Source organism: Meleagris gallopavo, chromosome 7 (genome assembly GCF_905368555.1).
Source record: "Meleagris gallopavo chromosome 7, MGAL_WU_HG_1.1, whole genome shotgun sequence".
Lineage (NCBI taxonomy): Eukaryota > Metazoa > Chordata > Aves > Galliformes > Phasianidae > Meleagris > Meleagris gallopavo.
Window position 1 is genome coordinate 5,423,290 of NC_139410.1, and position 13,889 is coordinate 5,437,178.

General features: G+C 43.5%; 1 protein-coding gene across 21 annotated transcripts in view; it reads right to left on the reverse strand.

Moving 5' to 3' along the window:
• The window catches only part of IKZF2 (IKAROS family zinc finger 2), a 112,193-nt gene that overhangs the window by 51,128 nt on the left and 47,176 nt on the right, over positions 1–13,889 (reverse strand). For 17 of the 21 annotated variants that reach the window (XM_085228708.1, XM_085228709.1, XM_085228705.1 and 14 more), the window contains one exon: positions 2,692–2,958. The exons of 2 other annotated variants lie outside the window; for them this stretch is intronic. In XM_085228708.1, coding sequence (XP_085084834.1) covers positions 2,692–2,938 — 247 coding nt within the window. In that variant the 5' untranslated portion in view covers positions 2,939–2,958. Of the gene's footprint in view, positions 1–2,691; positions 2,959–5,094; positions 5,243–13,889 lie in introns of all 21 variants that reach the window. 2 more of the 21 variants (XM_019616899.3, XM_085228703.1) reach the window with 2 other exon arrangements.

The window sequence follows — 13,889 nt, forward strand, 5'->3', positions numbered from 1 at the left end:
CTGTCCCTTTATGGGCACAAAAGAGCAAAAGCCATATGGCACAGCTTCTCACAAAGCTTCAGTTCCAAAGCGTAAGGAAAGCCACACTTCTGTCCCAGCATACAGGCAAATTACAACCTCTGCCATGACCGCAGCACTGTGTGTGATTTACACAGAATGCTGTCAGGTTTTTGGGAAAGGAAAAGGACTTGAGTTTTTGCCAGTGCAAACAACTGGCCAGACCAGGCTTTGGCTGTGTACTGATAAAGAGGAACGTAAGGCGGGATCCAGCTCCCAAGGCACACACAAGTTGTCTTTAGAGGTAAGGACTTACATGCCAGTCGCATTACCTGATAAAGAACATCACCCATTTCCACTTACTGGGCACAACCTCCCTTCCCTCCACCATCCTCCCCTTGGGCTGTAAAACCAGACTGCCCACAGGCCAGAGCTCATTCCAGGCTGGGGCCAGCCCATTCAGCCCAACTGCTGAGGAAGTGGCAATATATTTTCAAGTACTGCACTTTAGGAGAGAGATACCAGTATGTTAAAAATACTCCTTAAAATCAAGGATGTGGAAATCCAAGCAGATTTCTCCTTCTGTTGTGGACAGTGAAGTAGCAGCACATATTAAAAAACAAACAAACAAAGCAGGGGAAAAAACAACCCCCGCAAAATTTGCCAACTGCTGTACCAAGAGTAGAGCACCAGGCTGCACTTCTATATGCTTAAGATATCTGTGCAGTGCAATGCAGCACATTCCTCTGCTCAGATGGGAGAAGAGATGTAGCTCAACACAGAGCCACCATTAGCCAGAAGGCAAAAGCTACTAGCCATGTAACTCCTACCTATAAACATACACGTGTAGTGGTTGTCACCCATACACAGGTGAGATTTTGTCCTATTTGTTTTGAATTCACGTTTTCTTTAAAACAAAAAGGCAGCTTTGTCTGTATTTAAAAGATGAGCTAGCTAGCATAGGCTATTTAATTAAGTACCTAAATCTAAAATTAGCAGGTCTAATTTAGCTGTTCAAGTTCAAATACGTGGACTCTGATGCACCTACAATACATATGCTCAGATAGATGCAAGTGCCAGTGAAAACTTTTCAGCTGAAAGCTGGAGACTCAGTCTGCTGCATTCTCTGTTCTCTTCCCCTTTTCTAGTAATAGCATGTCAAATTGTTAATCAAGATTTCATTCCTTCGGCTAATGCGTTTCCCCTGTTGTAATTGCTGTCTAAAATCATGACTGCATCATAAACGATACTGCAATGCTTTGCATTATACATTTATGTTAAGTTATTATCAATACAGCTTATATACAGGGCATTAACTATGTAATATATATTTATTATTCCTCTGTACAGAAATTCTATTGATTTCTTTCCCATCAAGCGCGCACTACTTGACTTCAAACTACCAGGTTTACAGGGGGATTATACCCAGTCTTTTCTTATTCTACCTTAAAACTCCACTTTTCTTTTTATATCCTGTCACATATCTCAGTTACAACTGGGAGTATCTTACCCCATTAAATAATAGCAGAGAGAGATTTAAAAAACAACAACAACAACAACAAAATATCTTTCATTTTCTCAAAAAAAGTACGAATAAACACCCAGAGGTTTATTCAGGCTCCAGAGAAACCTGTGCTTAACCTCAGTAAGATTTAAGCGTATGTCTTCAGCCAAAAAATATATAGCATAGCAGTTCAGATGCTACACATCTTAAATCTCTCAGAACTTAAACATGTGCTTAAGAGCTTTTTTGAATCAAAGGCTATGTGTGACAGATTCCATAAGTCTCCACATTATTGTCTTCTGGCACCACCCCCACTTTTTTTTTTTTCTCTTGGAGATAACTGTCCCTCCCCCCTGAGCAAGTTAAGTGTCAGCCTCTGAGTACCTCCATTTACCAGATTTGTACAGACTCCCTCAAAACTTGTTTTGAACTCATGGCCCCTTCTTTCTTTTACGGCAAAGGTTTTGTCTACCTCTTGAATTCTCAAATCCTTAAGGCTTAAGGCTTACTAAGCTGTTTTGGTCCCCACCAAGCAGTAGCGTTAACAGTAATAGACATAAATGAGAAAATGTAAGGATTGAAAGATACCACAAAAAATGGTATTTACATTGTCATGGCAAGCACTAGTCCATAAGAACAGTTCAGGTGAGGTTTCTGAGATGAAGCTGTCACACGATGAGCAGCAAGCCCATCTGAGCACCAGGATAAGCATCTGAGCATGAGGTAATGCCTGCCTACCATGACTTTGCACAGTCACCCAGCATCACGCCCAGCCTCTTGTGAAGGTGTGTGACACCCGAGCTGCTGGCCTTGTCTATCTACAAGCAGCTCCAAGGGAAAGCCCTAAGATTCACCTTAAAATATAAAAAATGTTGCACGTGCACGCACACGATCACATACACACACCCTCCATATTCTCCCTAGTCAAGATCAGTAGAAAGACTGATTTTCAGACTTCTGTCACACTTTTTAAGAACCAAAAACTAGAAATGAAGGAAGCACCACACTTGCCAGAAACACAGAATCACCAGAATCCGGGGAGCAGAGGGAGAACTGAAACAGCAAAGCCCGCTTTTCCCCTCCCCAGTTTCCTGCTACCCCATGAATGAAAAGGGAAGAGAGAACAGTTGTCAGGTAATATCAACATCAGATGCCACAGGCAGTCATCAGATTTTCTTTCAGCTGCTTACCAGTGTGGCTCCTTTTATGTACCATTAGCACATTGGGCCCAATGCAAACCATGCCACAGACGTCACATTTCAGTTTACCATTCGGAAGCCGGATTCCTCCCTCGCTCGATAGCTCCTGAATCTTTCTGTTATCCGTCATCTCGTTATTCTCAGTGAGGGGCTCTTCCAGGCTGCTTCCTTCATCGAGAACCCTGACCTCATCTTCCTGACAGAAGGTCTTCCTGTCAGATTCCTCATCACTTTGCATTTCTACCTTCACAGAATTTGCTGAAATAAAAAAAATAAACAACAAACAAACAAACAACACCATTAAAATGTGTATTTTCTAGGTTCCCAAATGCTAGTATAAGTTGCTACTATTACCAATATTAAAGCACAGATTAGATGCTCAAAGCAACACAAGTGCCTCACAGTAGTGACAACAGCACCAGTTACAACTGAATTTCAGTTCAAGACAATTTTCTATTTCTAATTTAGAACTTAGAAACTAAGGTGTGGAGCGATCCAGAAACCTATCAAAAGCTGCAGAGATGTATCATGCTTAAAAACTGACCTCCCGCTTCTCCACTCGAGGCACAGGAGTTCCCTTCCTTTCAAAGGACCAAATTCATGAGTACAGTACACCGGTACACACCTACATCCCCCCTGCCCTGAGTTTGGGAAGGGCAACACAACTTTTCCACTGACAGGACACTGCAACGCCAGAGCTCACAGAAATGAGCACACTTCACAGGCAGAACTGCTCAAAATGCAGGGACCTGATGAAGCAGGGCGCCTGTTAGTAAGCTCCAGACCAGCCTGCCTGCACAGGCACGTCTCCCGATGAGGGGATGTCAGCTCCCGAGGAGCCTCAAGTGCTTTTGTGCCACCACATTCTGATTCATGCAAATGGGATACTGCCAAGGCAAACAGTGAGACCTACACTGCTGGTTTAGTTACATCTGCAAAATAAGCACACTTAGCGATGTTTCTTATCTGCCTGGCTAGACCAATGGGCCCACCACCAATTTCTTGAATTCTCAGGTCACAGGACAAATCTGTAAGTAACAGGTGCTTGTGGGTTCAGCAAATCTTTGAAGAAAAGGAACACATCAGGCTTTTTCACACAGGGGTCCCAGCGCAGGGGTGCTTTAATCACCAGACACCCACGTTCCAACGGCTGGTGGAAAACTGCTACAAGGCCTTTCCCAGAGTCACGCTCTCCGACCGCACTGTCAGCCAAAAGGCAAGCCCACATGCCAGTTTCCATGAGCCCTGATCCTGCTGAGGGGTTTAAAAAGGAGGTGATTCAGCCTTCGTATCTCAGCAGTCTTTGACCCCTGCACTAAGGCCATTAGCACGAGTGCCGATGGCAGCAAAGGATCTGAGTGCAGGCGTGAGGCCAGGGCCTGGCTGTGCCTCTGGAGCCCTGCTGGAGACCTGCGCTCCAGGCCCGACCTGACAAGCGAACAAGAGAACCAGAAATAACTGGGTCTGCTTGCTGCCAGTCAGCACATTTTCCAAGGGCTGCCCTGGCAATATCAGAAGAACTAACCCTCTGACTTCCTTCTTCATCCTTTCTCCTCCTTCCCCCAAATTTATGGTCAGAGAAAACAGACGGTTCAGAGACCAATGTTGATGTTGCAATTCTAAGCCATGACCGTTACCACCAGACAAAAGCATAATGAACAGGATAAAGGCACCAGAAACCAAACGATAAGAAGCTGCTTTTTAACCGTAAAATTGTTGAAATGCATCTTCTACTATTCATCGAGGCACTAATGGAAGCTCAGGAATGGAAGCACTATCACAGCAAAACCCGTCCCGAACAAGGACAGACAGATCACAACAGACTGACACCAGCACAGGCACTGTCATCACAAAATTCTGCATCTACAAAATATTTCAGCGTTTCATTTATAGAAGGGAATTGATATTTTGTTGCCACAGAGATGCATTTATTGCTAAAAAAAGAAACAATGGCAGAGACAGAGAGCTTGGCTGCAACTCAGCTCCTGCTGCACCCTGGGTGCGAGATGGTGACTGCCGCCTCACCTTGTGCCTATGGTGCACAGAGAGATGCTCAGGTCCTCCTCCCACCTCCTGTGCAAAGCATGTGCGTGTGATATATGGGCAACCCGACTTGAGAGCTGGGGAACAGCAGTTCCCTCTAACAATAACAGCCTTTTGGGGCGTTCAGCAAGTCTCAAAACGAAGCTCAAATAAATGGCTTGTTGTCTTCAGGAGCAGAATTTAATACTCTTGGCCGCACAAGTAGCTCTGGCAGAGCCAGGAGTGGTACTGGCAGCTCCTGACCCAAAATCCTGCATTGCTGCCACAGTACCATACATTCTCTTTTCACAGTAACGCATAAAGGAACCGAAAAAAACCTCGTATCAATTGTGCATATTCATATGTACTCACAAGGGAAAGAGACAACGTCGTATCTTATCTGTCTTCTTGCATTAATTTCACAGATTTCTCTGTCCGTATCTGACATGGAATCACTAGACAGCACCAAGACATCATCACTACTTGCCATGGAAGTCTGCGGACCTCTGGCTGCTCACTCCTATGAAAGCAAGGTTTTAAGAGCTTACAAAACTGGAAGATCACTTACTTTATATTGCCCTAGGGTTTCTGTCTGCTGAATGCTGGGTTTCATCCTTCCAAAACACACAGAGCTCCCAGACTCCTGCAAATGTAGCTCACAAAGCCCATGTAATTTGGGCTGCATTTCTTGATGTATCCCAGCTATTTTGTATAGGGCAGCAAACAACCTGCATGACTTACTTCCCTCACCCTTACACACATGCACAGTGTTGTATTTGCCGTTCTCAAAAGCCCTCGGTTAGCTCCTGTTACTGTATAAAGGTTTCTTTCAGCTGAGACTAACCGCAGGTCCCCAAGGAGGGGAACACTGGTGCAGCAGAATCTCCTCAGCAGTTTGTGAGGGTTTTGCTAATCAGGTCATCTTCGCTGCCTTACATCACACTGGTGCACGGCTCTATACAAATGGGTGCTTAAATTGCATACAGTTTATTTTCTCTGTTCTCAGCCAGCCTTTGAAATTACGTTCATTTTATAGAACTGCCTTTGTTTTCACCTACAGCCACAAACTCAGAAAGCATAATGAACCCTGCTACAAAGGGAAAAGAAATATTTGAGGGATGTTTATGGCTAAGCTGCATCTTACACCATCTCCATGTCAAACTTCACCCCAGGTTCCCTTGCCTTTCTTGTTCATACACTCGCTAAAAGTGGCAAGCTTTCTCATTCCTTGCCAAAACAAAGCATAAATAAGCAAATGGAAACATTTTTTTTCTTTTTTTTTTTTTTTTTTTTTTTTTAAGTTTTTGGCACTTTTCCTAAAAAAAAAATAAAAAAAAATCACAGCAAACGAGATTGTAGAGATAAATTCTAATCCATCTTTCTGCAGTAACTTCGAGTCAAATCATTTGCCTCTAGCTAATGCAAATTCCCTCCACGTTGTCCCAGTTGAAGATGACATCTCATCTTCACTAAAAAGAGACAAGTGGCCTCAAAAGCTTCTGCCTGTGGACAAGAAGCTAGTAGCATATGTCCAGCAGACCACACAGCACCAACCAACTGAGCCTGAATCACACTTTACCCTGAGTGGTCAAATTGAAAACAATTTTTGTTAATGGCTGATAAGTGCTAATTAAACTGCAATTCCCTGTTAAACAGTATCTTGGCAACTCTTCAGTACCCAAATATTTTCTTCACCCACAAATTACTGTAGCTACACACCAGAAGTTGGAGGATCCACTTCAAAAAAATGTTCTTAGTGTTTCATCCTCTGTCATAGAAATCTGTTTCACACAAAAGAAAAATTTAGGAAAAACAACAAGTCAAACCAAAGCCACTTTCTCATCTCACTGAAAGAACTGATGGCCAGGTAGGCAGTAAGGCACAGCTCTGGACAGCCTTTCTTAAGCAAGCAAGCTCAAGTGCAAATCCCACTAGAGAACAAAAATCCTAGTGCCCAACACAACAGGGAGCATGCAGCAGGGCTATGCCTCTCTGTCTCCTTCACCGTCTGCTGTCCCAGGTCGTTGCTTATTTTTGTCTGTGGGCTTGAGAAGCAGGCTGGCCGCTGTCACCAAGGGACTGTGGTCTCCAGCTGGAGGTTAGCCACCAGCCTCTTCCTGCTGCCCCCGGAGCAACAGAAAAAGCATTCCTGACCCTTGCCTCCTCCCCTGCTCCTCTCCTCTCACCAACAGGAAACAAAGCTCTGGCCCGGGCTCAGATCCTCAACCTTGAGGAGGCAAAATTCAAATCTGCCACCCCCGAAGAGCCTTGGGGTGGCTCTGTGGGCGAAGGCAATGAAGGATGTTCACAGACACAAGGTGTTCCCTGACCATGCTCGTGATTCAGACAGGGCAGATGTTGCATTAGCAACACCAGGGCCTGTAGCAGATTTACTGCCCAGAACACTATATACACAATATTTACAGCCTAGATAACAGGCCTGTCTTCATCTTTGAATGCAAAGAAATGAAGAAATTGTTACTTCTCTGTGGAAATGAGACTCAGCTCCAATGCTGCAGCACAGTGACTGGCAGATACAGCAAGACCTTCTGCATACTGCCTTGTCAGTGGTCAGTGGCACTGACTGCTCCAATGCCCATCTTCTAGGCAGTGATTACCAACACTGCTAATTAGCAGCTCCTGACAAGCAGGAAACAACCCGGCTTCTAGCCCATTTTGAACCTGGCTACCTAGTTCTTAAATGCTGCAGTGCTTGGATGTGGAATCCTTTATACTATTAAAAGTACTCAAACAGCGAGTAAAATACATTTCATTTTAAGAGCTGGGATGGCAAATCTGCAAGTGTTTTGAAAAATGAAAATTAAACAGGAGAACTCTTCTGCCCCAACAGATTTGTAAAATTCAAGGAAAGGGATGCCAAAACCTGGAAACAATGAGCCCTGACTCTTGTTTGTTCTACGAGCACTCTGGTAGTGAAAAGGGTCCTTAAAGAAGGTGTTTACACCACTCCAGGAACGTAGTGAGACTTCAATGCATGTTTAAACATACTTTCCTCCTGGAACTGTATAAAAGGGTCTCAGCGGATAGAAAACTTGATCGTTGAGTTTCTTGCTGCTAGTTGAATCTGGCTCCTCATTAATAAAGATTTTCAGGTCAATTTTGTTTTAATGGTGAGCTATTAGATGCACAAAGAAGAGAGCACTGACAGACCTCCTTTTCTAAGAAGTTATGTGTACAAGAGGAGTGAATAGAGACATGCAGCAGCAGAACCAAATGAGGAGTCCAGTCTTTTGCAGCCTCGTTGCCAGTGCGAGACAGCATCACTTGGAATCGGGCAAACAGAACAACATGAAAAAGCAAAGCAAATCTTGAGGCGCTGGCAGCACAATATCTCCTTTGGGGTAGGTAATGAAGATGTCCAGGAGAAAAAAAGATATTTAGGTAACACCTGTGGGCAATGCTGCCCTAACAACACGTAATGGAAAGAGTTTCACTTTGGGGTTAGGAAGGTGAATTTCAAGGGAATTCAGTTCTGTTTGCTCAGTAGACTACAGATTTCTGGAGGCTAAGAGAGAACTGAAGCTGTATCTGGATGGAACAAATGAGGGTGAATGTCACCTGCAAAGAAAGGGGAATTACCTGAGACAAGTGACAATAGCCTCATCAGGGAGGGCCTCTTACATTACACATGGACATCCCCGATGCAGGGTGTCAAATTTATTTGCCACCAGCTGCCAAAGATTCAGCTTCTGGCCGCTGAACAAGTATCAATCTTAGATGGTGACACTATGTTTTCACATTGACTTCAGCATTTGTGAGCATTCATAACTGTAAAATTGAGCAAAATAGCTCATAACTAATAAAAAGGAGGAGGAAGGAAAGGCAAGATTTATAAGGTTTGTGCCGAGTCTTTTTCTGCATGCCACAAATGGCAGTCTTCAAGAATGCCACATGGTGTTGGTTAATACGCCAGAAATTCAGTGAGAACTCATCAGCTTATTTAGGTACCCTTTGAAATTTTTAGTTTTCACATTGAAGAATCTTAGCTCCAGCCTGCTACCCTTGAAATCAATTTAAACTCTCAAAAAAAAAAAAAAAATGCAACAGGGTAGTTACTTCATATCTTCTGGAAGTGTCGTGTGCAGTAAGTGTAGGCTAACAGGTCTGATACACCCAAGTTTAGTTTAAATTAGAATGTGTCTGCATCACTAAGCCAAGCTTCAGCCAGGTTTCAGCTGACAAAAGCTATGGTTGACTTGTTCCTGCTCCCCACCCCTTGCACTGCTAATCCTTTCTATTGGGACCAATGCTCATGAAACTGAGTGGTAAACTACTCAGGCTGGAAACCAAACCTCCTGAGGAAATCAACACCATTCAGCTGGATCAGGTATATTTTTGCCAATGTGAGAGCTGCAGAAAGAAGGGCTGTGGGAGAACAGGGATACCCCACCTGGACTCAGATCAGCTTTGGCTGATGTCACCGTGTGCTTTCTGTAGCCATGGTTTTAAGATATCAGGCAGCTCCTCTGAGTCCAGCTGTCCGCTGCCAGGCACAAGCAATGAGGGCTGCAGTAGCAAAACCTGCTGAGCCACTTCTGTGCTGAAATGGCTATACATGCTTTTACAAATACTTCAGCTGGGAACACCACACAGCATCCCAACAAGTGCAGCAAAAAGACCCGAAATTTCTATCACAGAACTTAATTCTGATGGTTTTGATGATTTTTGAGACCCATTCAGGTGAGAACCCTGCTGAAGTGTAAAGGCTAAGACACTAAATAAGGAACATCTTTGTTTAAGGAAGGATGGCAGCATCTGGACCACGATTTGACCCCCTCCTTTTTTCCTCTCTACTTCCAAAGTAACTATGGTGCAACAAATATTGTGCCTAACATAATACAGGGCTTGTGCTGACTGTCTTCAGGAGCAAGCAAGAGCCTCTTTATCCTTACACCCTCCCACACTGATATGCAGTGTTACAACTGACCCTCATGCGAGAGAAGCAGGACACAGCAGTGCTCAGCTACTAGCTGCTGTGTCCTCCGATGATGCCTGAACTAAGTCAGCTCTTAGGCTTGGAGTCCCGGATAATGTTTCCGTAAGACCAAATCATTGGATGTCTGTTTGTTCTGCTCCTTTTGGGCTTGTTTTGGTGGGGAAGAGGCAGCAGAAATTTTCCTTTTCCTTATGTTGTACAAAACATGCTTTTCTGGTCAATCGTCACATAGCAAACTTTCTGCCTTCCTGCAAAACCTGGTCAGCCCGTGTGCTCTCTTGCCACATCCAAAGATCACTGCAGCTTTCCATCTTAGTCTCACTGCCTTTATACTTATAACAGGCAGCCAGAGGATGTCTTGGGGGGGCTGTGGCGTGCAGCAGGTGTTCTCCAGGGCCCCACTGCATCGTAAGCTCTCTCTTCACAGCTACGGTGACCTGCAGCAGGCAGGGTTTGGTGATGTGGGTGGTCTTCCCAGCCCCTTCTCTTGCTCATCCAAATAAAGCAATTCTCTTACAGTCTGCAATGTGCAATGCATACAACAAGTCAGTCTCCTCTCCCATTACCGCTCTTTTTTACTTCAGTAGAATTATTTCTGAAGTACACTGGAACATGGAAATAGCAAAGAAAATAAGATCAGGCCCAGCCCTTGCGCGAAATACTGTCTCTTAAAACATTAAGACCATGAACACATTTTTATGTTTAAAACTGTCTCAAATTCCAATAAGGGAGAAGAAGCATACACTCACTGAATAGCAACATTTACCTCTAAGTGGATTTTCTAAGAGCCTGCTGAGACACTCTGCATGGTACCCAAAACTAGAAGTTTGTAATGGAAAATGCTGACAAACTACAGCTATATATGGATCATCTCTTATAAACAAAAATAAAGTGACCAAAACCTCATTGCTCACTCATTGTCATCTCTGCTTCTTAAGAAGTGCATGACTTCCTAAAATGCTTTCCAACATACGCAAAGACAGTAATTATAACACTAAAAACTATTTCATTTATAAGGAACTTTCCATTAGGGATCTGCATTGTATTTGAAAATACAGCCAAAGTCCCTGAAGGATATGGAATGACTTCCCTGGGTCCGGACCAGGCACTTTGCTTCATTTTCTGGCTTTGCCACTATATTTTAAGCAATAGACATTATTTTATGTAAGTGAAAGGCTTTCACTGCAAAGTTATACCTTTGGATCATTCACAGCTTTCAGGAAAGCGTGTATTTATCTTTAATTGTACCAACTTTAAATCATCTTAATGCAACCTGACCTAGCCACGTCCTCCTCCGCCTCTAAAGGAGGCACCTCCCCTGACTCATCAACCCATGGAAAATTATAGGATAAGCACCTGTCAGAAAAATATTCCGTCTCTGTCACCAAATCGTACAAAGGAGATTAACAAAGAAACCTGTCTATTTGAGCCAGCCTTGTCTGCACCCTCAGAGGCAGCTGACTCTGCAAAGCTAAGGGTAGCTCCCCAGGTACAGGAATGGTCTGGTGAAATTCAGTAGAACAATGACCATTTGCAGCCCTGGACCACAGCAAGTGCCTGAGCCCCTGCACTTCTCCCTGAGCATTTCACAGTCATTGCTGCACTGGGTCTACTGCAATTAAAAGGAAAAAGCGAAAACAGTTTTGCATAACCATAGTATGGCTATATGAAGTTAAATGAAAACTCTTAAAAGCCAACAGTGCCTTTGTTAAATGCTGAGCTCTGTCAGCAGGGTGCTGCTTTCAGACGCGGATTTTTACTTGAGACAGACAATAAAGTGCATTTCCCTTGCATCTTTTTCTTTACCAGTTTCAGATACCAATGGGGACCAGGATTTGGGGATCCGGATGCAGAGAAACCCCACTCATGCTTTGAGACCCCAGCAGTACTGCTGCACATTAAGGCAGGGCTTAGAGCACAAAAATCCCCTACATCTGAAAGTGTACATCAAAGGGCTGGTCCAAGAAACAGACACCAATGGTACATTATGAGAATGGCAGAATCTGGCTTAGTGCCTCATCCTTTCCAAAGTTAAAGGACAAAACATTTCACCATCATTTCCCCCCCTTCAAAAGTCACTTTCAGAATCTAAATCTCTTTAAGCCCCAACAAACTAACAAAAAGGGGGTGGGGTAAGCATCTCTGTTGCCTCCTTCCCACAACTTAAAACACACCAGTTATTAAAGCAGCAAGATATTTAAATGACTATTCATTCTCGTTTATTTATTTATTTTTATAAATGCTAGGCTTTCACCTGTATCATTATTATGTAGGCAGTGACAGATGGCAATGGAAAAATATAAAATAACTCCTAGAGTATTAACTTTTTTTCAGTACCGTATGTGTCAGTTTCTTTAGCATAAATAAATGGCATTACACAGTCTCATTAAATCTATACATCTGTGTAGTAACTTGCAATTTATGGATATTTTCTGACACAATGTTCAAACCAACAGGTTTAGCTCACATGTTTCTTTTCTCACCATGCCATCTCCAAGTCACCAGAAAAGCAAACAAAAGCAAAACCCCACGGTAAATATTCCCAAAGTATTCTATGAGGACATCTGCTATTCATCATCTGCACACGTTTAAGGGAGTGAGAAAGAAAGAGGGTGGTGGGACCATTGGCAAAAAGGGGTGCCTCCAGCAGCCCCACTGCCGGACACACTTTCTCAAATGGCACAGGGCACCTTTGGAGCTGCTCTCCAAGGATGCTCACCAGACCTGGAGAGCCTTCAGCTCCCCCAGGATATCAGAGAGCGCCATGAAACACTGCTGCCCAAACATCAAACTCCGACTGCCCAAACTCAACTCTCAAAAACACAATACAATCCATTGGGAAGCTCAGTTTTCACATTGGCTGCAGCTTCTGCACGCCAACCTTTTGTCTCCCTGGGTGAAGGCTCTGTTGGAAGCTATTTACGTACTGGCTCCTTTCCTCTAGGAGGAGCTGGTATCTCTGCCTAAAATTAAGACTGCTTGACACTTCCTACGATAAGGCCCTGTTTTTTACTTGCTTATCCCTTTGCCAAAAACAATTTAGGTTGAAATTTGTAGGAAATATTTTAATTCCTTTTGTGTGAAACTGCAATCAAAACAGTTTGACTTCCTTCACGAAGAGACCAGAGAAAGCACCATCGCTGGTTCTCAGGTTAAAATAAATTGATCCAGGACTGGGCAAACTAATCAAGCCCGTGTTTTTCTACAGATCTGTACCCAGTCTCTTTCAAACCCTCCTTGCTTTCAGCAATCCCCATTTAAGTACCTGCTACTGAACAGAATGAGCAAGATCTGAGTTGTACCCTTTTCCCCTCGTTAATGAAGGCTGCCAATCACAGGGGATCCTCTGATCAAACCCCAGATTTCATCCCACCACTACACTTCTATTGTGCCAAAGAAAAGTAACATTCAGGGAAACACTGCCTTGACTTACTTTGGTTCTGAAGATGGGCCACGTGCACTTAAAAATCATTACTGCGATGACAAGAAGGGAAAAATGTTAAAAAAATATATAAAAATAAAGGAAAGAATTTGGTATCCTGAGAGCTTCACTAAAGCTCTTTAAAGTGCATAATTCCATCACTGTACTGTACATAGCACACAGTCTCAGAGGGGTAATTATCCATGGGTTGGAAGCCAGTGTGAATATACGCACAACCGGTCAATATGATGTTGTGTTTGCTGCTGCTTCTCTTACTTTTTTTTTCTTTTTTCTTTTTTTTTTTTTTTTTTTAATCAATTTTAATTGTTGCGGATCTATTTCTGCTAATAAAAGAGAGTGAACCGATTCTGGTCGGATAGATTTCTGGATACGGAAAATGAGTGAGCAAAACATGTGAGAGTACTTACTGTATTACCAGAAATATTTATAAACGGTTCTTCCTTCCCTCGGCTGGCAGAATATCAAAGCACTGAGGAAGCAACACGGATGGTTTTTGAAGTGATGGAGAAAGCAGAAGCCCACTTCTCCATCATCAACCTGAGAAAGCAATGCCACAGGGCTCCAGCAGAAGCCCAGACTGGATCTACTACGAGAGTAACATCTCCCTCCTTGACGGAAGGCTCGCATTAGTCTGAGTGCAAAGTGTACCAGGGCAGACCACAAATCAACCTCTGCAGGGAATAGGACATGCCCACCTGGCTATGACAGCATACTGACTGGAGACCAGGGCACTTCTTTGCAATTGAGATGTGATATCCAGGACTGTTA